The sequence below is a fragment of the Gossypium arboreum genome, chromosome 13 (assembly GCF_025698485.1).
Source record: "Gossypium arboreum isolate Shixiya-1 chromosome 13, ASM2569848v2, whole genome shotgun sequence".
In the NCBI taxonomy this organism is placed as follows: Eukaryota; Viridiplantae; Streptophyta; class Magnoliopsida; order Malvales; family Malvaceae; genus Gossypium; species Gossypium arboreum.
In genome coordinates, this window is record NC_069082.1 from 91,652,891 (window position 1) to 91,677,347 (window position 24,457).

Here is a 24,457-nt window from a genome sequence, read left to right on the forward strand (position 1 = left end):
TTTGAGGTTAAATTAATTATTCTATCAATCAAAATTATATAAAATTGACAAAAATATTAAGTTAATAAATTATTCTTAGTTACTTATTTTTTAAATTATCAAGGATTAAATTGCTTTGATTTTCTCAAAAGAGACCAATTTGTTCAATATTGAAATTGAAAAGGATTGGAGATATCATATTAAAGATTTTAAAAGTTATTTTTATTTTTTATCTAGATGTGCAATGTGGCGATTATTTATTGGTTGGAGGAGATAGTCGGGTTTTTTTACCGGCATTACAAAAGTCAATGGTTTTTCAAAATTCTTTAAATACCAAATTGAAACAACCGAATACTATAGGGGCAAATAATGTATTTAGCCTCATTTTTTAACAATAAAAACCGAGCAAAATTAACCGAAGTGGAGTTAGGTCGGTTTAATGGATAAACCAAAGTTTGCTCAAAACCTCGCCGCCTAGTCCTACTGCGTTTTCTTGTCACTTATTTCTTGTGTTCCGTTCCCTACACTCGCGCTTTTCTCTGCTTTCACCAGATCAAGAGGAAATTCAAAAGAAATAAAGATTGTAAAAATAAGAATCTTTATTACGCAACTGAGAACTCTGCCCAGGAAAAAGCCGACGCAATGGCCGTACAGCGGTTAGACAGAGGCGATCTATGGAAGAACAAGGCTCGCGTTTTGCAACTCCAGCTCAGGCAGCGCTTCAGGGTGGCAGTCGATCGCCACCGTCCTTCAGTCCTTGCTGATCGTTACTTCTCCTCCTCGGTTCAGCGCTGGCTCCGTCGCTTCCGCGACTTCCGTCGCGATTCTCTCCCTTCTTCCTCCTCTTTCTACCGTAAAAAAGGTCGCTTTTCCTGCGCTGGGTTTCATGTCTTCGATCTATTTATGATTTTTTTGCTTTGTAGCAGTTTTATTTCCTTTAATTTTTTTTTTAATTTACTATCAAAGGATGCAAAGAAGTAATTGTTAGAAAGTAAAATGACCTTTTTGCCCTCTCAGTTATTTCTAATTTCATAATTTGAAGATTTAAAAATTTCTTTGAATTGAATTCTTAGCTTACCAATTTAAGTTTCTGGTCTTATAGTGAGTAAAGACTTTGACGTGGAGGTGGATTCAGCTATTTTTCGAATGCTTCAGGCTGTTGCGGTTCCTTTGATTGGAAATGTTTGCCATGTTTTCATGAATGGTCTCAATCGTGTCCAAGTACGTACGCTTTTGTGTGATTGAGAAAATTCTGTAGTGTTCTTTGCAGGTATTTCACAGTTTCTAGGAACTAATGCATGTTCTCTAACGTGGCAGGTTTATGGCCTTGAAAAATTACATGATGCTTTGCTTAATAGACCCAAGAACAAGCCCCTTATAACGGTATAAGCCATGGTTTTTTCTTTTTGTCAGTTTTAGCTTTTGTCTCATTCATCTGTGTTATGTTATGGTATGTTGAGTCCTATGCTGATGAAGGAATGTTTCTTTGCAGGTAAGCAATCATGTTGCTTCTGTGGATGATCCGTTTGTCATTGCTTCACTGCTTCCTCCCAGAGTTCTTCTTGATGCTCAGAACTTGAGATGGACCCTGTGTGCATCAGATCGATGCTTCAGTAATCCCGTGACATCCGCATTCTTTCGATCTGTAAAAGTGTTGCCAGTTTCTCGTGGTGATGGGATTTACCAGATGGTACATCTTTTAAATTTTGGCATATTCTTAGCAAGTATGGAACAGTGTGTGTTGAGTAAGAATCAAGTCAATAAGTATACATCATGCAAGTGCATAGAATCAATGTTACAAGGGATGTGGATATGTTTTGTAAGGGGAATGAAAATTAGAGCACAGTCGCTACTTAAATGAAACCTAATTTGATAGTATGGTTTTCTCTAGTTCGTTTAGTAGGAATGAAATATGATTATTGGAACATAAAACCTTATTTTTTGGAACTTATACATACGAATTTTATGTTCATATAAAATACACAATTCTCAATTCCGAAGTTAGTGGATTGTTTTGTTTTACCCAATAATCTTATAATAAACTATACATTAATCAGATCATTAGTTTTACTAAATTGGATCGCTAGTGTTCCTTGATTAGGATTGTGTATCAATGTGAAAATGGTTGGAAAGATAGCGATTTGTGGTATACATTGTTGAGATGAGGAACGTTTAACTGAAGGTGGAAAACAAAGAAGACGGATATATTATTGGCTTTTGAATGTCTTTGAAATGTATGATTGCTAATGTAGTCGAATAGTTTGATTGTACATACAATCTACATGCATATTGTTTAGTGCCTTTAAGGGACTTTGTTTCCTTTTCCGTTCCTTGAACTTCATATGATGCATAAGTTATGTAATATGTGTTAGACGTGAGATACTTGGACTTTCATCAACAGGTTTATAGTCCGGTATGTTGATTTTATCTTGCATGTTTACGCCTTCATTAATTACTTAAACATGTGTGGTATTTATGCCCATTTCATCATTTTGATTCAATTTGTTGCAGGGCATGGATATGGCCATTTCGAAATTGAATACTGGTGGGTGGGTTCATATCTTTCCAGAAGGTAGTCGTTCTCGAGATGGTGGAAAAACTGTGAGATCTTCTAAGAGAGGTGTCGGGAGGTGAGTGTAAATAACTTCCTATGCAAATCTACATCTTCTCACATCAGGAAATAAACAGACCCATCTCTTGACGGAATCTGTGTTAAAGGGTTAAATTTTTTCAAAAAAAAAAGAGGAACTTTTAGCCTATTTGTTGCTTTCCTTGTTAGTAACAAAAACTTTTGGAAACATTGTTATGGTGATACAGGTTAGTTCTAGAAGCTGACAGTACCCCAATTGTTCTGCCATTTGTGCATACCGGAATGCAAGATGTTATGCCAATAGGGGCCAATTTCCCAAGGATTGGCAAGACGGTATGTATTCCTGCTGTTATTCCTTTGCTTAATAGACATTAGTTTTATGTGATATCTCCAGTGGCTTCACAATGCTTTTACATGGTCCCGTTTATAGTAGCATTTAAGAAAAATCCTTCCTAATTGGCCGTAATATTGGGTTTTATGTTTATGATCTCATTTCCTGTCAATAATTGTTATGCTGAATTCTTTTAATACATGCAATTTTGTAGGTGACAGTTCTAATTGGAGACCCTATAATTTTTGATGATCTGCTTAACTCGGAAGAAGCCACAGAAGCATCAAGAGGAAAATTATACGATGCCGTCGCATCTAGAATTGGGCATCAACTGCAGATTTTGAAAGTAAAAGTCGATAAATTAGCGCTCGAGCAATCTATCCGATTAGAAAACCATAACAAAGATGGTGCAGAACGAGCAGCCAATATCTTGCACCAGGTAGATTTGGATCCATTTGGGTTAGGAAGCCATGAATATATTAGGTATGAATCCTTGGTAGAAGAAGCCCGAACGAAGCTGAATGATATGAGTCCCGAAGAAGCCACTGCAGATGGATATACGAGAATGGGATATTCTTGTGAAGGCGGGATTGGTTCAAGGATTCGCAGTTATATGGATCCAACTGAATTGATGGGATTCGCAGCGAGAGGCTTGCTAATGAACTGCAGATCCAAGGAAAAGCATTCAGACACAAGTGACATAAGCCCACTGAAGACTTGGAAACAGTATTTGGAAGCTAATATGCTAAAACAATGGAATACATGTTAAAATTTGGTGTTCGAATATGTAAATAAGAAACCTTGATATATCAGCAGTTTTGATATATGCTAAATATAAATTTCCAGCTTTTACTTCTACCTCATGTTGTTCTCGTATCTCTACTAACTCAGATAACTCTTACACCACCAATATCTCTACTAATATCAAATGTATATAGCGTGTTAATGATCTTGAAATGGTATTTACTTCCGATTTGAATACACTTCACATCGTGAATGCTGATTTTGTTTTAAAAATCACACTAATTTACCAACTTTAGATGTTAAATAGTTTGAAATTAATTAATAAAATAACACATAAAATTTGTATAATATTAAAATTAAAAGAAAGTTTACAAGTTGACCTCTACTCAATCAAATATATTTTAATAGTAAAAATCTTATCACACGCACATATATATATAAACCACTTATTTAAATTACAAATATATATGTATAATAATAATATATATTAAATAATTTAAAATATTATTAATTTATAGAGTTGGTGGAGATAACAAATAGTGCATATTAAAATAAATATATAAAATAAATTAAAATGAAATTTTGGTTGAGTAATAAAATTAAGGTTTTGTCAATCCAATTGGTGTGAGTTTAAATATCATTATATTCATATTTTTATTTTTATTAATTTTTTTAAAATAAAAATATTCTCAAATAATACAACTTTATTTTAATTACAAATGGGATATATTTGGGCTGTGCAGTGAGAAAAGCTTGGAGTAATTTGAAAAAGAAAAGGAGCCCAGATTTGAATGAAAGAGCAGGCCGACGTGAAGGAAATAAGCCCATTGCAGATTCATCGGCTGAAATCGAATTTTTTCAAGCTCTCATTTTCTTCGACAACAAGAGAACTACAGTTTGGTAGTATAAAGATCTTCATCTGTTCTTCCTTTTTCTCTATTCTCTCCGTCTTGTATTCTTTTCCTTCATTTTCCGACTCATCGTTGTATTTTTTTTTTGAAACCCTCACCGATGGCGACCGCTATGGTAGAAGATTCTAGCTTTGAAGAAGACCAGTTGGCTTCCATGACTACCGAGGATATCGTCCGAGCTTCCCGTCTTCTTGATAACGAGATTCGTATTCTCAAGGTCCCTCTTTGACCTTGATCTCTCTCTTTCTCTCTCTCCCCCGCATTATGATTACTATTTTTTAGGGTTTTTGTTTTTGTTTCTTTTTTAATCCACAACTATCAATTTTAATCAGATGGTTTCTTTCAATTACTCGATGTTAATCGGATTTTAGTTTTGGGTATGGATTAAATCTAGGCAATGTTTACAAATAAGGGAATGTTCTTTAGTTTAGTTGTAAATTTTCTGGTTTATTATAATTGGGATATGTTGATGGTTAAAGCTATATTATTTTCTTTTTTATGGAAAAACTTTTTCTACTTCTGAAATAATGTAGCTATATTTTGATCGAATTTTCTGATTTTTGTTTTAATTGGTTTCTGGGATTAAAGGAGGAGATGCAAAGGACAAATCTCGAGTTGGATTCATACAAGGAAAAGATTAAGGAGAATCAAGAGAAAATTAAGCTTAACAAGCAGTTGCCTTACTTAGTCGGCAACATTGTTGAGGTAAATTTTTCTTCTTTCTTTTTCCCCCAATGAACCCTGTTGAACTTCTGTGTTAAATTTGTGTTCCAGTAATCTTCTATTTGTTCTGTACTGGTATATATAATTCTGAATTTAAATAAACTCAAAAGAGTATTCAAAGGGGGCAGCAAATGAATAATGAGCCATTGCAGATGAATAATAAGCAAAGCTTCTGCTTGCATTTTAGTTGGACTAGATTGTGAGTATTGGATACAGATGTGTTTGACATGGCCCATGTCGAAAAATGTGTGTGGCACCCATGTCAAACATGGGTACCGTAAAATGATAGTCAGATCCACATAGTTTGCTGCTTTAAATTTTAACTACTCTTTCTTTCAGATATTGGAGATGAACCCTGAAGATGAGGCAGAGGAGGATGGTGCCAACATAGATCTAGACTCACAAAGGAAGGGTAAATGTGTTGTGCTGAAAACCTCTACTCGTCAGGTAATGGCACAGCATCATTTCTTATCTGCTATGATAGGGAAAGTCAATAATCAGTTATGCTTTTCCTTAGTTCAAGTGGTTACCAAAATCAACATCTTTGAATATCTCGGTGGAAAGAAAAACTGGTTTGATCTTGACATGTTTTATAATTACTACAGACCATCTTTCTACCTGTGGTTGGACTTGTAGACCCTGATAAATTGAAACCTGGTGATTTGGTTGGTGTCAACAAAGACAGCTACTTGATATTGGATACTTTGCCATCTGAGTACGACTCCAGAGTAAAGGCTATGGAGGTTGATGAGAAGCCAACTGAGGACTACAATGATATTGGTGGCTTGGAGAAGCAGGCAAGTTTTTTTAATTCCTACTGCCCTTTCCGAGATTATCATTTTGTAACTGTTAAGCTAAAGTTTAATTCTTTTTCCCCATTTTCTGATTGTTGTTCCTGGATCAGATCCAAGAACTAGTTGAGGCCATTGTGTTGCCCATGACTCATAAAGAAAGGTTTCAAAAGTTAGGCATTCGTCCACCTAAGGGGGTGCTCTTATATGGACCTCCTGGCACTGGAAAAACCTTGATGGCCCGTGCTTGTGCAGCACAAACAAATGCCACGTTTCTGAAGCTAGCAGGCCCACAGCTGGTTCAGGTATTAAGTCCTATAGCCTTTTCGGCTTACTTCTCTATATATTTAGATCCTGTCTACTCATTTCAGTTCCCGTTGGAATCATTTTTTGCCATACTCCTTACTTGGTTAGTATAACATGACAGAAAATAGTGAGTAATGGAGTAGTTTTTATCATTTAACAGTATTATTTTGTGCTTTCATATCGGCTTGCTTAGGCCCTATAATAAGTAAACAATCATAATGCATGTAGATGTTTATTGGAGATGGAGCAAAACTTGTCCGTGATGCTTTTCAGCTTGCAAAAGAAAAGTCTCCATGCATCATTTTTATAGATGAAATTGATGCAATTGGCACAAAGCGTTTTGATAGGTAATGCCATATCTTAAAATCTTCAGAGGCAAATTTGTTTCAAATCTGGTTGTGGCATCTATTTGTGGATAGAAACCACTGATTCTTGATCTGCCTGCTACTATATGCAGTGAGGTGAGTGGGGATAGGGAGGTTCAGCGAACAATGTTGGAACTGCTTAACCAGCTTGATGGCTTTAGCAGTGATGAACGCATTAAGGTTTGACTTTGTGGTGCATCATTTTTTTTCTGTTATCTATTTGCTAAAACATAAGGGATCTATTTTAATATAATGAATGTATTATAGGTCATAGCAGCAACTAACCGAGCTGATATCCTTGACCCTGCTCTGATGCGTTCTGGTCGATTGGATCGTAAAATTGAGTTCCCACATCCCACTGAAGAAGCAAGAGCTCGAATCCTTCAGGTATGACTTTCGTTGCTTCTGCTTCCATGGATTCGATCATGCACAGAATTTTACTAAAAGCTTGCATTGATTTTGTAGATCCACTCAAGGAAGATGAACGTTCATCCAGATGTCAATTTTGAAGAACTTGCTCGATCTACAGATGATTTCAATGGAGCACAGCTGAAAGCTGTTTGTGTGGAGGCAGGCATGCTAGCTCTTCGCCGCGATGCAACTGAGGTGCAGTTTCTAATCTTTTAGAAGTTTTTCTTTTATTTGAGGTGGGGGAGCTGCTAAATAACAAATTGGGGGTTGTGTTTTAGGTGAACCATGAAGATTTTAATGAAGGCATCATTCAGGTGCAAGCTAAGAAGAAGGCAAGCCTAAATTACTATGCATAATGGGAGAGCATTTCAGTGTAAGAATGTGAAGGTGGGTTGTGTTGAGAATAGGTTGATATACATATTTTACTCTCTGCCCAATTATATTGTGTTAGGTTTTCCTGGTTTGCACTTAATTTTATATAAAAAAAACCATTTACAAATGGATTGTTCTGTTTAAAAGACTGCCATCTTTTTATTTGAATAAGCTAGTTCAGCAACAGATTAAGATTGAGAGGGAAAAAAAGTTTAATCTGAAAATTTTGTATTTGAATAGGAAAAGAAAAAGAAAGAAATCCTCTTAAACTGTTAAAACTTAGGTGATAGTTTTTCTTTATATAAAATGGTCTGTTTAATGGAAAGATGATAATGAGATAGCTTTATAATAACAAGTTTAGTTGTAAATGTTTATACATTGTGTTTAGTCGATGTTTATTTACACAATGCATATATTAGAAGTTATAGCAATTTTTTTTAAATTCCATTTATTAGTAAATTAAGTAATCCTCAAATATATTGTTTTCTTTGTACTTTAAATGATTAAGAATTTTGATATATTTCAATGATAATTAATTGTATTTTTTTAACTTGAAAGAGGTCCAATTAAGATGAATTAATGAAGTTTACTTTTTTTTTTTAAGAAATTAAATTATCTACTTTTCAAATTTGGAGTTGTTTTGTCTCATTTTGTTAGATTTAATTTTTTGAAACAATATTAAATTGGTACAATGTATAAATATTATTAAAACTTAAGAGTTTGTTATTATGTTAATTTTAAAAGTTATTTTGTCAACTTTTTATTAACCAGTTGATGATCAAAACGGAACTTTCTAATTAAAATTGAAAACAAGTAAATCGTTCTCAATGTTTTTGAAATTGAATTTGAATTGGTGATTGAATTCACAGGTCACTAGTTTGTTTGTTGGTTAAAAATTATTAGAAGTTTTAAAAATAATAAAATAATAATTTAAAAATTCAGTTTAACTTCTCGAGTCAAACAATTCAAACAATATTGTTATGTTTTAATCAATTGAATTTGAACTTTTGAAATCTTTTGTTAAAGGTTGTTACCTTATTTGATCTAATAATTTATACATTAGTTTATTTTAAAGGGTTAATAAATATGGAGTTTCTTGAATTTGACAATTTATAAATACTTGATATCTATTTTTTATTTAACTAGTACTTAAATTTAAAATTGTAAGTCAATTTTTTTTTTGTAAACATTATTAAAATATGTTGGCATGGTGCTGACAACCAATAGCATGGTGAAATGTGACATCATCACATTTTGATAAATGAAAAAATATATTTATTTTTTATAAATTTGAAATCTTTTTTGCCGCATGTTAAAATGTAAGGTTTGTAACACCTTAAAAGTCGCTACAATATGAAAGTAGTGAAAAATTGAGATTTTGCCATTGATAAATTGAAATAAAAGAAAAATACGGAAATAAAAGTGATAAAAAGGGGAGAAGTTGAGTTATGTCAATTAAAAATTTGATTAAGAAGTATATTATGATGTAGTAGTTCAAATAAGGACTAAATTGTAAATGTGAGAAAAGTTTTGTGGCCTAAAAAATATTTAAAAATTGAGGGATTAAAGTGTAAATATAAAAAACTTGAAGGGTCAATAGTATAAATATTTTAAGGGTAAAAGGATCTATAAACTAAGAAAAATGAATGAATTAGGACTAAATTGAATAAGTGAAAAAATATGAGGGGTTAAATGGCAATTTTATCAAGATGAGTGATTATTCAATGTAGGAATTTTGAAAGATCATGAGGGGCAAAATGATCATTTAGCAAGAAAGATAATTTTAAAGAATAATGATGATGGTGATATTTTAGATTAATTAAATAGATAAATATTAGTTTAGTAATATTTTGATTTGATATTTGTTTATATTTTATTAATTTTTACTTAGTATAGAAGGAAGGAAAGATGAAGAGTCTTCATCCTTCCATCTTTCCAATGTAAGGATAAGAGAAAAGAAAAACTTTTTTTTGTTTTGCAACTTAGTCCTTCTACAAAAGTACACCATTTTCATCAAGAAATCAAAAGAATTTTCATAGCCACCAAGAAACAAAAATGATAAGGAGATTATGGGGAGCTAAAATATCAAGTTGGATTCAATAAAATAGAAGTTGGAGGAGAGAGAAAGTCAAGTTAAAGTTTGGTTTCAAGAGAATAAGGTATATATGTTAAGGTTTTATGTTATTTTCAAGTTTAGTAGTGAGAAAAGTATAAATATGGTGTTAAAGAAAAGATTTCTCATGAGGAAATATTGTTTTTTTGACATGTTGACGAAGAAAGAAGTTGAGAAAGTGAATCAAGTGGTGAGAAGAGAAAAAAAAAAAGAAAAAAAAAGAGAAGAGATTTTAATAGAAAAGAGGTAAGCACCCGTGGACTTTCTTAATATTAAGGATTATAATGTGAACTTAGTGTAATGTGTAGTAAATTAATGAAACAAGGTGTGAAATAATTTAACATATAAAATAGGAAATTATAATAAAAATAATAGATGTGTTATGTAATAGTGAAAATTATGCAAAGTATTAAATAAGTGAAATTATGGAAAAATATGAAAATTTATGGAATTATGAACTAAATTGAAAGACTTGAGAATAATATGTGGTGGAAATAATATAAATGAAATACATAGAAAATTGATAGGTAAAATAAGATAGTGGAATTAATTATGTGAATTGAGTGAGACGAGAAAGAAAATTTATTTAATAGTGAATAGAAAACTTTTATGAAAAAAAAGAAGTGATTAAATTGGAAAATTATAAAAGTTTACAAAAAAATACAAAAATATATGAATATTGTAGTTCAAACTATAATTATTTTCTAAGTTGTGGAAATTAGGGTTATATCATGAATTTCAGAAAATTTATGTTAGAAATAGTAATAGTGAAATGCATAACACTTAATATGTGAAAATAGATGTGGTGAATTATGGAGATATTAATAAGTATTGAGATATACTATATGTGTTATTGAAAGGGAAAGATATTGTTACATGAAATATTTTAATGAGGACTAAATTTTAAAGTATGTAAAAGTGTTATAGGAAATGTATAATAATAATTATTAGTGAGTTATGGAAGATTGTTAAATATGAAAACAAGTTACATGTGTTATTGAGAGTGGGAGACATAATTATACTAAATAGTGTTACAAGGATTAAGTTGTGAAAAATGTAAAAGTGATATGAGTGCATTATATGATTTGCCCAAGTAGACGAGATAAGAACTATTGGGATATAGATGACATGTTTTTAAGGAAATTTTAGTGCGCTTATTGTCTCGTGCTTTAGTCCTTACTGTTTCGCACTTCGGTGCCTACTATTTTATTTGTATCAATTCCGTATATCCCAAGTATTCTTTTTAGTCTACTAGGTCTCTGCTAAAAAGGTAAACAATTTTCGTTACAAGGTAGAAGTTTATCTTTGATTAATAATCGAAATAATGAATCAATAAAGTGAAGATATAATCAAATTGAATGTATTTGAGGGAGTATAAGAAAGACGGATTAGTAAGTTAAATATATAAAAATAAATTGTGAAATAAATGATAAAGAGTAGTGATGAAATTATGAAAATTTATACTAAACGGTGAAACATGATGCATGTATTAAAAAAGTAGCAATCTCTATAGGTTGAATTGAGGACTTAATGATTAGATTATGAAATTTGTAAAAGTCACAAATGAATATGATATTAATATGATAAATAAACAAAGAACTGAAATATTAGAAATTATGATGTAATTTATTTTTTTCATTTTTTTGAATGTTTTAATTTTAGTTTTAAACTTTTTTGTTTTTATTTTATTTTTATTTAAAAATAAAATTATTATCAATTTTATGAATTTAACCTTACTCATAACTAACTATAAGTTTATTTCGAGTAAAAATTTATTTTATAAGTCTTGATAATCTTACATTTAACTTTTTCAAAGTGTTTTAATTGAAAATAATAAAATGATCTTTTCCTTTTATTTTTCAATCCAAAAATATATTATTTAATATTTTCTAAAAATAAAACATTGACTTAACTTGTCATTTCTCAAAATCTATAGATTTACATGAATATTTCAAGTTTAAGTTGTAGTTCAAACTCAAAATACACCTTTTATTTCTCAAAATATCTCAAAGTTTATTTGGTTTTATTATAATTTATCATAATCACACTAACAATATTTTATATTAATATAAATTTATTTCTAAATAATTGTTATTATATAAGGCGTTGTTTGATAAATTAAAATTTTAAATTTTTACTATTAAATTTTATAAATATTGAATTTATATAAGAAAATTGTTTGTTAAATTAGTAAAATATTCATAATGAATATAATTATGTTATTTGATAAAAGTAAATACTAATTTTAAAAATATATATTTATAGTTTAATTTTAATCTCATTAATATAATATTTTATATTATTTTAAATAAAAATTAAAGATGATAATTTGAATATGTGATTTAAATAAATAGTATAATTTGAATATGTGATTTAAATAAATAGTTTATTTCATTTTCTTAACTACTTACAAAAATTTAAATATTTTATAATCAAAGTTAGAAAAATTATAATAATTTGAGAGATTAGAAGTTGGCCACCACAACATATGCCACTTGGCCATCAAAGAAAGATATCCCTAACAGATTCATTTTAAAGAAAAATACAGTTGCTATTTATTCCTGGTATAATTATATATATATATATATATATATATATATTGATAACCTCAAACAAAATGTAAAATTATAATAGTAAACCCCAACTTTAAGCCCTTGAATGAAATGAAAATCTAGAATTACACCTGTCCAGCAATGACTATCACTCCCATTAACACTTGACTTCCTTCAAGCCATAGGGGAAGTAGAGGAAAGTGGGGTTGGTGGCGCCGTCTTTGTAATACGCAAACACTAAGCTACCATCATCATGCATGCTTTCACCCACAAAACTGCAAAACAAAAAATTAAAACTAAAAAATAATTCCATGGTTGAGAGTTGAAGTAGCAGTACGTACAATTGAAGATCCTTAAGCTTGGCAAGCAAAAACTTGGTTGCCCCCTCTATGTTCTTCTTGAATGTCTCTTGCTTTGCTGTCTCCAATTTTGGTGTTCAGTTCTTGATGTACCTCTTCATGTACGTAACAAATTGCTTCTTGTCAAATGCAGGTTGCTCCTATCATTTCAAACAAACCCTTGTTATTATGTGATATAAATTCAGATGAACGGGGGTTGGTTTAATACCTGAAGTCGGAAAGTGTCAACAATGTCGACCACCTTTATGGCTTGGTCGTCGACACCTTCGTCTTCGTCACCACCTTCTGCTGAAGGGTTTGCGCCAATATCTACAGTCACAGCTCCTTGGACAACCCACTGCATGTATCAACCAAATTATCTTTTCTTGGGTTTAAACGCAACACCAAGAATGGCAACAAGGCGGAGCGGTTTCGTTTACTTAAAACTCTGATTTTCTCAATCCTGCTCCCATATTATTTTTACAAAACTACTGCATTCTTATAAAATTAAAAAAACCTAAAATATGTTATATTTGAAAAAATAAAAATAATTATAAATTTAAAAGAAGAGAACTTATCCTGAAAATTTAATGAAAAACCCAACCCTACTAAAGTCATTACCATACATATTCTTGCAACCCTAAGATAGGGTCTGAAAACTTAGATTTCAAATTAGTTAATAACACTCGTAATTATTTCTTAAATTCATACTTTTCCAAATATATACATCACTTAAATAGTAAATGAAATCCAAATTCATATTTTTAAGAGTGACAATTGAGAATAATGAAGAGGGAAAAGATTCAAACCTTCCCTTCTACTTCCGATAACATTCCATTCTCGATTTCCTTATATGGGAAAGAATCTGAGAGGAGCTCATCACCTGAATTTTCCTCATTATTAACCAACTTTACAATTATGAGATTAAAAAACAATTATTTAATTCAATCCAGTGTACCCACATTTGTTAACCTTATCAAATAGGCAACCATTTAGCTAATTCTCTTTGAAGATATTATCTTCTAATTCAGGGTTTTTAAAAAAAAACAGAAAATAATTGCCCAGAAAATCGTTAAAAAAAATAGATAACCGATAGTCAAATAAAAATTAAAACAAAAAATCTTTTATTTTTTTTCTGTTAAATTCTCTGGAAAAATAAAACCTCACAGATCAAACCATTAAAAAGAAAGTATGCTGAAATATCATCATCCTTGTATATAAGAAAGGAGGGGTTGAAAGAAAGGCAAAATTTGAGGATATCCCAAATACAATTCAAACAGAGCCAAGGAAAAAGAGAGAGATATTGAAGAGGAAATAAAAGATTGATACCTGTAAGAATATCCTGATAAACTAACATATTTGCTAAAAAATTATCCTCTCTGACTCTCTCTTTCTGTGTGTATCGTTGGAGGCCTTAAAAATTTAAAAATTGAAGTGGAAATTTATTGAAAAGAGAAAGCAAAGCGAGAGGGTGTCTCGGCAGCCAAGCGGCAGCGAGGATTTATAGCGGGAGCTCAAAATCAAAACCAAGGCCTCTCTCTCAAGGATTCTCAATTTACGGAAACACCCTTGAAGTTCTTGTTTGTTAAAACGAATCACTTCAGGATTTGAAATTAATTTATTTTTAACTGCTTAATTCTGTTTTGTTAAGTTTCGGCGGTTTGCAGAGTTCGAAGCTTGTGCTGCAATTTCCGCCTTCAACTGGGTCCCACCATTTCTATGTTTCTGTTTCACCCTATTTTTTTAAAATTTCTTATTGTTTAATATTTACTAAAATATTATGCAATTAGTAATCATGTACCAAAAAATATGGGTAGGGTAAGCAAACTCAATTCAATTAAAATTTTTATTTTTATTTTTTAAATTTCATTGTTTTTGAAGTCGTAAGTAAAGATTGTTTTGAAGTAGTCATCTTTATCCTCCTCTCATCTTCAACGAAGGAATAGTGTATAGAACTTAGATATTAATAATAGAGTGGTATGTACATACAATTACAACTATATGAATTTTTGTTGTAAAATAATTGAGTGGTTTCAAAATTTTAATATCATTTTGTATCTTGGGATAATCTTCCTTGGATGGATATAATCTTGTGTTTTACGAAGTTTTTGAATGATGATTTGACATATTTTTAGTCCTAAAAGTGTTTTAAAATGTTATAAAATGTTAAGATAATTTTGACTTAGTTTTAAAAGTTTAAGTTATGTTTTATGTTTTGGGCAATTTGTCCCAGTGTCACGACATCCAACCTTCAAAGCAATGTAGCAACACCACAAGTCAGTGTCGCAACATTGGAGTCAATAAATTAATTTGCTCCAATATCGCAACATCAAAAGATTAATGTCGCGACACCTATTTCCCAATGTAGCGACATTGGTCTTGTGTACTCTGTTTTGACCCAAGTAATCCCCTCTTGTAACTAAACTATAAAGAAAGACTAAAAATGACTTGTATGAGTTTAAAAGAATCTATTTATATTACATCATAAAAAGATTCATTTCACTCTGTCATAAGTTTTGCTCATATCCAACTTAAGCGCAAAATTCCCCCGTCTCTTTGACCTTCTCTTAAATGCATGCAATATTTCATACGCAAGTAATACATTATCAATATTTCATACGCAAGTAATACATTATCTGAAATTAAACTCTCTGGAACAAAAGCGCTTTGTGCTACATCAATACGTGCATCAAGAATTTTTGAAAACAATTTGCTATAACTTTCAAGATAATCTTGTAAAGTACATTGCATAAGCTAATTGGATGAAAAGGCTACAAATTAGAAGGCTGAGCAATCTTCAGTATAAGAATAATATGCATGGTATTTAAAGGTTCTAATGAATTACCTCCATTAATAATTTCAAAACAATAATCACCAACGCCGCTTTCCACAATATGCTAATATTTCTAATAAAACATTGCTGGAAAACCATCAGCTCTAGATGCTTTCATTGGGGCCATTTCCTTCAATGTCATCCATAATTCTTCCACATTGTATTCGACAGTGAGGGCTTAATTCATACTTTCTAAAATATTTTAATCCACCACTAATAGGATTCGACCTACATCTCCTACCCCTTTGAAAAGTGAACAGGTTCGAGAAGTATTCATTTGCAATATTATCCATTTCCTTTTTATCAGACGTAATCTACCCTCCACTCATTTATAACCCTTTTATGTAATTTGTCCCTCGTCTTTAAGTAGCTAATTTATGAAAGAAAGTCGTACCATGATCTCAATTCTTAAGACAATTCACCCTAGCTCTTTATTCCCAATATAACATCTATTTATTAATGTTCATATTAAAGTGCAACTTTGAATCCATTAGATCGCCCAATACCTCATCATCTCTCTCCCTTTTACTTGGTTGATTAATTTTTCGATAAAGATATTTTCTTACACCTTTCTTCTCCTTTTTCAAATGCTCCGCCTATTTCTGCATTCTTTTAGTAAGAAAGTTAAGTCGAATAGGAATACTACCTTGGTCGTTTTCCCATAACCATCGTATCTCCACTTCACAGGTTTCTTCCAAACTCCACCATGTCTCAAATCGAAACCTATACTTCCTCGTTTTACTCTCATCATTGGTCGTGGCCAAAAATAAGGGGCAATGGTCTGAAAAAGAATGAGGTTACCGTGGAAAAAGCTGACCACTATAACAAATTTGCAACTCCTTCTGCCCATGTAATATGAATGACACTTGTTGTGAGAAAACAACCCATTAAAAAAATATTCATACAAAGATTTCTTCGAACCCTCCTGGCCCAAGCCTCCTCTTCCCACCCCCAATCCACAATCTTGTTAAATCATCCTCCATATCTGGCTGTAATCGATCACAAACCATGCAAAATCGTAAGAAAACTAATGAAAACCCTAAAAAAACTAATAAGCAAAGAAACGTCTCACTTATGGATAAACATAGAAACAAGGAAATGTGCCATGCGACAGACTATCCTTACATTACATTTGAAAGCTGGGTACTGTTTATAACTTCACTCCAATAAAAGTTAACATTTTTCTTATAATTTCACTTGTAACACCCCATACCCGATACCGTTGCCAGAGTCGAACACGAGGTGTTAACGGACTTAATTCATTAATTAAACAGCTCATACAATTCATTTTAAAATTTCCAGACAAGCTGGCTAACTGCATCACAGTCGCTTTAAAAATCATATCTCGAGTTACGAAACTCGAAATCTAATTCCGTAAATTTTTCCTGAAACTAGACTCATATATATATCTACTAATTTTTTTCTAGAATTTTTTGTTGGGCCAATTAGTACAGTTTATTAGTTAAAGTCTCCCCTGTTTCAGGGTTCAACTACTCTGACCTCTGTGTATTACGAATCAGATATCTCCCTGTACAGAGCTTCAATGACTATGCCGTTTGTCTCTAATAAAACTAGACTCAATAAGGAATCTGTACATATAAAGCATGACTTCTAATTATCTTTGTAAAATTTATGGTGAATTTCCAAATTCATAACAGGGGATCCAGAAATCGCTCTGGCCCTGTTTCACAAAAATTTAAACATCTCATAAAATATAGCTCATATACCTGTTTCGCTTATTCCATATGAAAATAGACTCATCAAGCTTCGATTCCATAACTTATTCATTATTTAATTCCATTTCTACTATTTTTAGTGATTTTTAAACTCACGTCACTGCTGCTGTCTGAATCTATTTTATGGTAAATTTTACCTATTTCATGGTTTCCATGGATTAGCTAGCAATTTGACATACATAATACCAAATATGATCATGATTAGCCATTCCAATGGCTAATCATTACCAAGCATTTCTATTTCCATACCACTCAATAACCATATCATAAGACCATATATACAAAATGATTATAATGCTATACATGCCATACTCAAAATATACAAGCCATTATGCCAAGATGGTATACGGATAGTGTGAGCGTGCCCCGACCGTTTCCGATTTCGAGCTGGCTTGTCAACACTACAAGGAATGAAAAGGAGGAGTAAGCATAAATGCTTAGTAAGCTCACATGCAAATAGCAAGTAACATAACCATATAAGCAAACATAAAACATCATTTGCATAATCATCACCAAGACATTCATATCACCTTTTCATTTATCATCTTACCATATTGTTGTTATATCGAGTTTTCAACCCGAGGGTTAAGTACATACCTGTTCAAATTATCCATTTCACAACGCTTACCAATACGTCCCTTTCATCTTGAGTATTCCTCCATTTGAGTAGAACTTTACCCGTTGAACACATCGGAATATGTAGCCAAGCTACCATGTAACCCGCCCATAAGTGAACTCGGACTCAACTCAACGAGCTCGGGCGTTCGCATCCATAAGTGAACTCGGACTCAACTCAACGAGTTCGGATGCCTAGTTACATCTCACGAACTCGGACTCAACTCAACGAGTTCGGACGCCGCATCCATAAGTGAACTCGGACTCAACTCAACGAGTTCGGATGCCCAAATATCCCAGGACATGTCACTTGTATCCTAATCCATTCCCGAGGTTCAACGGACCTTTTCCCAATCATGTGTCTCAACCATCTTCTACGGAATGCCGATACCGATACTCGGTAGTATTTCACATTTTCCAAGTATATCACATAATTTGACATATTATCAAACAATTATCACAAGTATAATATTTCATAATAATTATCATATCATTTAAAAAAATTAAAGCATTTAAAATAATAACTATGTTACCAACATTTACATATGAACTTACCTCGTATGCGAAAATGGCTATTTTACCATTTCGTCCCACAACTTGGTATTTTCCCCATTTTAGCCCGAATTTCAAGTTTCCTTGCTCTATCATTTAAAATATAGTCTAATTAGGACTCACATTATTCAAATTGACCCAAAATCATATTTTGGAAAAATTACAATTTTTTCCCCTAAACTTTTGCATATTTACACTTTTGCCCCAAAGCTCGTTAATTAAAATTCAGCCTATTTTCTTATGTTTTATGACATGCTGATCATTTTTCCCTTCTATGGCAACATCAAATTCTCACTCTAACATGTACTTATGACTATTAGGTATTTTTACCGATTAAGCCCTTTTGCTCGTTTTCACTTAAAACCGAGTAGCACAAGTTGTCTAACATAATTTAAAACCTCATATTCTATCATAAAACACCAAAATACACAAATTTTACCTATTGGTATTTTTCCAAATATAAACCCTAGGTTAAATTATTGCTAGCATAAGCTAAATCGAGCTACGGGACTCCAAAAACGTAAAAATCATTAAAACGAGGCTAGAACGGACTTACAATCGAGCTTGGAAGCTTGAAAACCCTAGCCATGGTTTCTCCTTGCTATATTCGACCATGGGGTTGAAGATGAGCAAAATTGGCTTTTAATTTTGTATTTTAATTCATTTTACCCTAAATGACCAAAATGCCCTTACTACTAAACTTTCCAAAATTCCATCCATGTCCAATTTTTGTCCATAGACTTAGAAATTGGTAAAATTACTCTTTAAGGACCTCTAATTAATAATCTAATTCAATTTTATGCAAAATACTTCTAGAACACAAGTTTTGCAATTTATTCAATTTAGTCCCAAATTTCAAATTAAGCACTTTATGCATAAAATTTCTTCACGAAATTTTCACACAATCATGCAATCATATCATAGACCTTAAAATAATCATAAAATAATTATTTCTATATCGGATTTTGTGGTCACGAAACCACTATTCTTACTAGGCCCAAAATCAGGATATTACATCACTCGTATATTTTTACATTATTGTTGATTTCATTTTATAATTATATATGATTTAATACACTCATCTTACAATTCTATTTGTATATATAATTTTGAGCAGGGTTATTGTGCAACATCAAATAGGCCCTACACCCTTACCACAACCACAATATAGATTCAACTTTACACACACATGAGGGCTCTAACTTTGTTTGTATCTTCTTTTCAATTTTTTTTGTTAAGTATGACTCCTATTTCAGTCAAATTTGAGAAATAATCTTCTATTTAAATTCTATTTATTTGTTTCAATCAAACTCTGTTTATTTGTTTCAATTAAACTTTGATTAGTATAGATTATTTTACTATTATTTGACCTATGAATTTAGCCTATAAATAGGCTCTTTTACAACCTTAGAAAAGACACCTATTAGAGATTAGAACTCATAACACTTTTGGAGAATTTTGTGTTTATGTTTTGAGGGTTCTTTGTTTTTCGGGTTTCGGGGTTTAGTTTTTATCTCCATTTTTATACTCTTCATTCTTTTGCCATTATAGTAAAATTATCTTTGCACGTGGTTTTTTATCCTCTTTGGAGGGGTTTTTCCACGTTAAATTTATGTGTTCAATTTCTCAATTTCTTCCGCTATTTTTACTTATTCATTACTTAATCCCTAATAAGTGGTATTAGAGCTAGTTCAATTTTCGTAAATCAGCCCGTTCAAAGATGGTAGCAACAAGATTTGAAATTGAGAAGTTCGATGGTGTCACAAATTTCAATTAGTGGCAAGTTTGGATGATGGCAATTCTAGTTCAAACCGGCCTAAAAAAGGTTGTTATCGCGAAAAAAAACCTGAAAATTTAAATCAAGTAGAATGGGAAGAGTTTGATGAAAATGCCTTGTCTGCAATCTAGTTGTGCCTCGCGAATACGATATTGTAGGAGGTATTTATGGAGAAGACCTCATCTACCTTGTGGAAAAGGTTAAAAACTCTTTATGCGACTAAGTCCCTAGCTAACTGATTAATGTTGAAACAACGTCTATTTACATTTCGCATAAACGAAGGTGAGCTTCTTAGATATCACATCAGTAAATTGATTAATCTTTTAAATGATTTAAAGAATATTGAGGTTCAGATTGACGATAAAGATCAGGCTATGCTATTATTGTGCTCTTTACCCCATTCATATAAGTCTTTCAGAGAGACCCTAATTTATGGCAGAAATAAACTCTCGTTCGAAGATGTGAAGGGTCATTTGTTGAGTAGAGACAAACTCGACAATGAGTTTGGTTCGGATAGCAAGGTAGATAGGCAAGTTTCCATTTTGGTAGCATCAAAGAAGCGAGACAAAATGTGTCGCTATTGTAAAAAGTTAGGTCACGTCAAAGCAGCTTGTTATAAACTGCCAAATAAAAGAACTATTGAGAGTAACGAGAAAGATGTAGCTGGTGCTAATTTGGCCAATGAAAGCAATGATGATTTCTTGTTAGTGTCAACGGGCGATAACTCCAAGCTTACGTCCGAGTGGATCCTAGATTCAGGATGTTCTTTCCACATGTGTCCCAATAGAGAATGGTTCTCCACATACAGTTCAGTTGAAGGTAGAGTTGTGCACATGAGAAACAATTCATCTAGTAAGGTAATTGATATTAGTACTGTTAAAATTAGGATACACGATGGGATGATTAGGACACTCTCAGATGTCATGTATGTACTTGATTTATGAAAGAATCTTATCTCCTTAAGTATTTTAAACTTGAAAGGATGCAGAATCAACATCAATTCGAGCGGAATTAAAGTATCTTGTAGAGCTCTCGTTTTGTTAAAAGGTAAAAGAACCAACAATCTTTATATTCTGGAATGTTCTACAGTGACCGGTGAAATCGAACGTCCTTCGTCCGTTATAGAGTCAAAGTCAACTTGTTTGGAGCGAAGGCAACTTGGTCATATGAGGGAAAAAGGTATGACCATTTTGTTGAAGAGAGGTTTTCTTTTGGATGTAGGTCTTGAAAAGTTAGGGCACTGTGTTTGTGAAAATCAGACCCAGGTTAGTTTTGATTTGACAGTGTACAAGTTGAAGGCTAGAAGTCTTCCAGTTTCTAAGCATAGATTCGGCTCAATTAGTTCCCTGCATATTTCAAGATAGGCCTGTGGCGGGCTTAGGCAAAGATGGGGTTGTGGAAATATGAGTCAATGTGGAGATTTGTTATGTATAATTCCTATTTCAGTCAAATTTGAGAAATAATCTTCTAGTTAAACTCTATTTATTTGTTTCAATCAAACTCTGATTAGTATAAATTATTTTATTATTATTTGACTTATGAATTTAGCTTATAAATAGGTTCTTTTACAACTTTAGAAAAGACACCCATTAGAGATTAGAACTCATAACATTTTTGGAGAATTTTGTGATTACGTTTTGAGAGTTCTTTGTTTTTCAGGTTTTGGGGTTTACTTTTTATCTCCATTTTTATACTCTTCGTTCTTTTGTCATTATGGTAAAATTATCTTTTCCCATGGTTTTTTATTCTCTTTGGAGGGGTTTTTCCACATTAAATTTGTGTGTTCAATTTCTCAATTTCTTCCGCTATTTTTACTTATTCGTTGCTTAATCGAGTTGATCCCGAATAGTTTTATTTGATTATTTTATGACTACTTGATCCCATATTAAAATATATTCTACATGTTCAACAACATTCTATTTATATTAATTTTCAATTTACTTGTATTTTCTCAACTTCAACCATCATTTATAGAGTTTGTAGTTTTTTTATATATGGATTTTAGTTGGGACATGTTCAGTTTTAATAAAATAGAAATTTCAATTAACTACAACAATCCTTGTTTAGGAATAAATCCAAAAATATGATGAATATTAAATTTAATTTAAGATGAAATTCAATTTTAGGTAATCATTTAATAAAATGTTGTGAAAGTTGCTTTGAATTAACAATTCACATAGAAAAATAAAAAAATATTTTAAATATGAAATATGTAACATTAACTAAAATTAATCAATACATGTGCTGTCAATGTAAGATTTTTTATTTATTATCAAAACCCTTCTTTATTTTTTTTGGTAAAATAAACAAAAAAATTTACATAGAATAGATCATAATCACATTATCAAAAGAATTATCATCCTTCAAGATCTCTTTAATCTCCAGAGGGGGAACCTCAAATATGTTTAAAGATTTAGCACTCGACAGAGCCATTTTTGTGAAATCATCAGCTACCCGATTAGCCTATCTGGGAACATAGTTCAAGGACCAATTCTCTTCAAAGGCTAGAATTTGTTGAATCCTCTTTATCAAAGAGTTTTTTGGACCACCAGACTTGCTGTCACTGATGGAAATCACATTCTTAAGATTGTCTGATTGAATATGACCTCATCATAACCTTGTTTCTAAAGTATAAGTAATCCATCCAATAAGCCTCACAATCCAGCGTTCGCAACTGAGCATTCCCCCAAAAAGCGATTATAGCCTAAGATCCACTCCCCTTTGCTATTACGTAACACACCACCTGCAACAGAGAAACCAGACATAGAGTGAACAACACCATTAGTATTAAGGAATACATATGTATCTGAGTTTTGGCGGACTTAGAATTGCTTCAGCTGAGAAATTAACTCTTCGTTATGGATGGAGAGAAAGTGCTTCACCCAACTATAAGAGACATTGATAATGTCTTTCGAATTCACAGCATTTCCTTGAAAAATAGTCAAGTTTTGGTTCCTCCATATGCGCTAGAGAATGATCCCAAAAAGACAAGCCTAAGATGAGTCACCCAACTTGTTTGTAGAAAGAAATTGTAAATTCGAGAAAAGCCACTCCGAGAAATTTCCAGAAAAGAAACTTCGAAGTTGATTAGCAGGGATGATTTTATGCCAAATCTCCCTCGCAAAAGAGCAATCTTTAAGGATATGAAGAATATCTTCCTTAATATGGCCACAAAGATGACATGATGCATCTTGCACAATCTCCCTTCTAACTTTTTTAGAGTTATTTAAAAGTCTCTGTTTGAGAATTAACCAGATGAAATGTTTCACATGCTGGGGCCCTGGGATTTTCCAAAGCATGCTCCATTTCACCTCCTTCGGATTCCAAGTCTTCTCCTTCAGCATAATGTACGCACTTTTCACAGAAAAGACCCCTGTTGTCATTCTAAACCAAGATAAAATAACTGGTCTAGCCTAGTCCAAAGGAGGGGGAATGCTAATGATATGTTTGACCACCTCTTCAGGCAGCCACATTTTGAAAAGATCTAGATTCCAATCACTATTGACCAAAACCATCTCATTAATTTTGGTCTCAGGAACAATGTTGCCATAACACGGAACATACTGGTTCAATGGTCCTATATTAGGAACCCAATTGTCTTTCCAACATCGAACAATCTTCTCATCTCCAATGGACCAAATTATACTACTATGTAATAAATGCCAAACTTTGGCAACTGCTTTCTATTTATAGGAGCAAGTATTCCTCATAACAGAGTCCAACATACTTTCACGCAATCCATACTTAGCTCTAAGGACCTGAACCCATAGAGCTTCAGACTTAGCAATGAGATTGTGGCAAATTTTCAACATGAATGCTTTATTCTGATCCCTCAAGCGACGTAAACTGAGGCCTCCATGAATCTTAGGCTGACAGATATCATCTCACCCTACCAAGGCCATCTTTCTTTTGCTATCCGTAGCTCTCCAAATGAATTGTCTCGCTAGTTCTTCAATAGAGTAGCAAATTCTTTTAGAGACAAGGGTTGATTGCATGAGATAGCTTGGTATAGACAACAGAACTGATTGTCCTAAGGTGACCCTTCCAGCAAAAGAAAGTCTCTTAGCATCCCAACTAGAAAGTCGACTACTAACTCTTTCCACCAAAAAATCTAAGATGCTATTAACTCTTCGATGGAAGAGTGGAACCCCAAGGTAGTGGTCCAAGTTATTAACTTCTTGAAAACCATGGGTGTAACGCCCCAAAGATTGGCCCTAGAAAGAATTGGGCCTTGAGTCTAGGATTCAGATAGAAGAAAACTTGAATAATTAAGAAGTTTTAAATATTATCATTTAAGAAAAAAATTTGAATTAAATTACTACTAGAAAATTTCTACTATATTTATTATTACGGATAATTAGTATTATGAGATAAAATTATTGTTCTTAGAAAAATATTACTGTATGTATGTTTGAAAA

General features: G+C 32.2%; 2 protein-coding genes and 1 pseudogene across 4 annotated transcripts; 2 read left to right on the forward strand and 1 right to left on the reverse strand.

Annotated features, from left to right (window-relative positions):
* The first annotated feature begins 308 nt into the window (after window positions 1-308).
* Window positions 309-3,758, forward strand: LOC128286912 (uncharacterized). The gene is made up of 7 exons (XM_053024721.1): window positions 309-841; window positions 1,082-1,200; window positions 1,297-1,362; window positions 1,472-1,669; window positions 2,491-2,609; window positions 2,797-2,902; window positions 3,115-3,758. The coding sequence occupies exons 1-7, from the start codon at window positions 622-624 to the stop codon at window positions 3,667-3,669; spliced, it is 1,383 nt and encodes a 460-aa protein (XP_052880681.1). The 5' UTR covers window positions 309-621; the 3' UTR covers window positions 3,670-3,758.
* Window positions 3,759-4,388: 630 nt separating this feature from the next.
* Window positions 4,389-7,878, forward strand: LOC108464540 (26S proteasome regulatory subunit 6A homolog). 3 transcript variants are annotated; one of them, XM_053024200.1, is made up of 11 exons: window positions 4,389-4,544; window positions 4,675-4,772; window positions 5,144-5,260; window positions 5,618-5,725; window positions 5,884-6,075; window positions 6,183-6,374; window positions 6,604-6,722; window positions 6,833-6,920; window positions 7,008-7,127; window positions 7,206-7,346; window positions 7,430-7,878. In XM_053024200.1, exons 1-11 carry the CDS (start codon window positions 4,436-4,438, stop codon window positions 7,505-7,507), a joined length of 1,362 nt encoding a protein of 453 aa, XP_052880160.1. In that variant the 5' UTR covers window positions 4,389-4,435; the 3' UTR covers window positions 7,508-7,878. The 3 variants fall into 3 exon arrangements, with proteins under 3 accessions (XP_052880160.1, XP_052880161.1, XP_017620381.1); XM_053024201.1 differs by having other exon boundaries at window positions 4,678-4,772; XM_017764892.2 differs by having other exon boundaries at window positions 4,476-4,772.
* A 4,439-nt stretch (window positions 7,879-12,317) lies between these two features.
* On the reverse strand, window positions 12,318-14,090 carry LOC108463324 (translationally-controlled tumor protein homolog; annotated as a pseudogene).
* Window positions 14,091-24,457: the final 10,367 nt, after the last annotated feature.

Excerpts from the sequence above, each read along its gene's own strand:
- LOC128286912 (XM_053024721.1), top strand. The coding sequence starts at position 622 with ATGGCCGTACAGCGGTTAGACAGAGGCGATCTATGGAAGAACAAGGCT. Across the intron at positions 1,363-1,471 it reads AGAACAAGCCCCTTATAACG|GTAAGCAATCATGTTGCTTC; the intron begins GTATAAGCCATG and ends GTTTCTTTGCAG. Across the intron at positions 2,610-2,796 it reads TCTAAGAGAGGTGTCGGGAG|GTTAGTTCTAGAAGCTGACA; the intron begins GTGAGTGTAAAT and ends ATGGTGATACAG.
- LOC108464540 (XM_053024200.1), top strand. The coding sequence starts at position 4,436 with ATGAAAGAGCAGGCCGACGTGAAGGAAATAAGCCCATTGCAGATTCAT. Across the intron at positions 4,545-4,674 it reads AACAAGAGAACTACAGTTTG|AAGATTCTAGCTTTGAAGAA; the intron begins GTAGTATAAAGA and ends CCGCTATGGTAG. Across the intron at positions 6,076-6,182 it reads TTGGTGGCTTGGAGAAGCAG|ATCCAAGAACTAGTTGAGGC; the intron begins GCAAGTTTTTTT and ends TTCCTGGATCAG.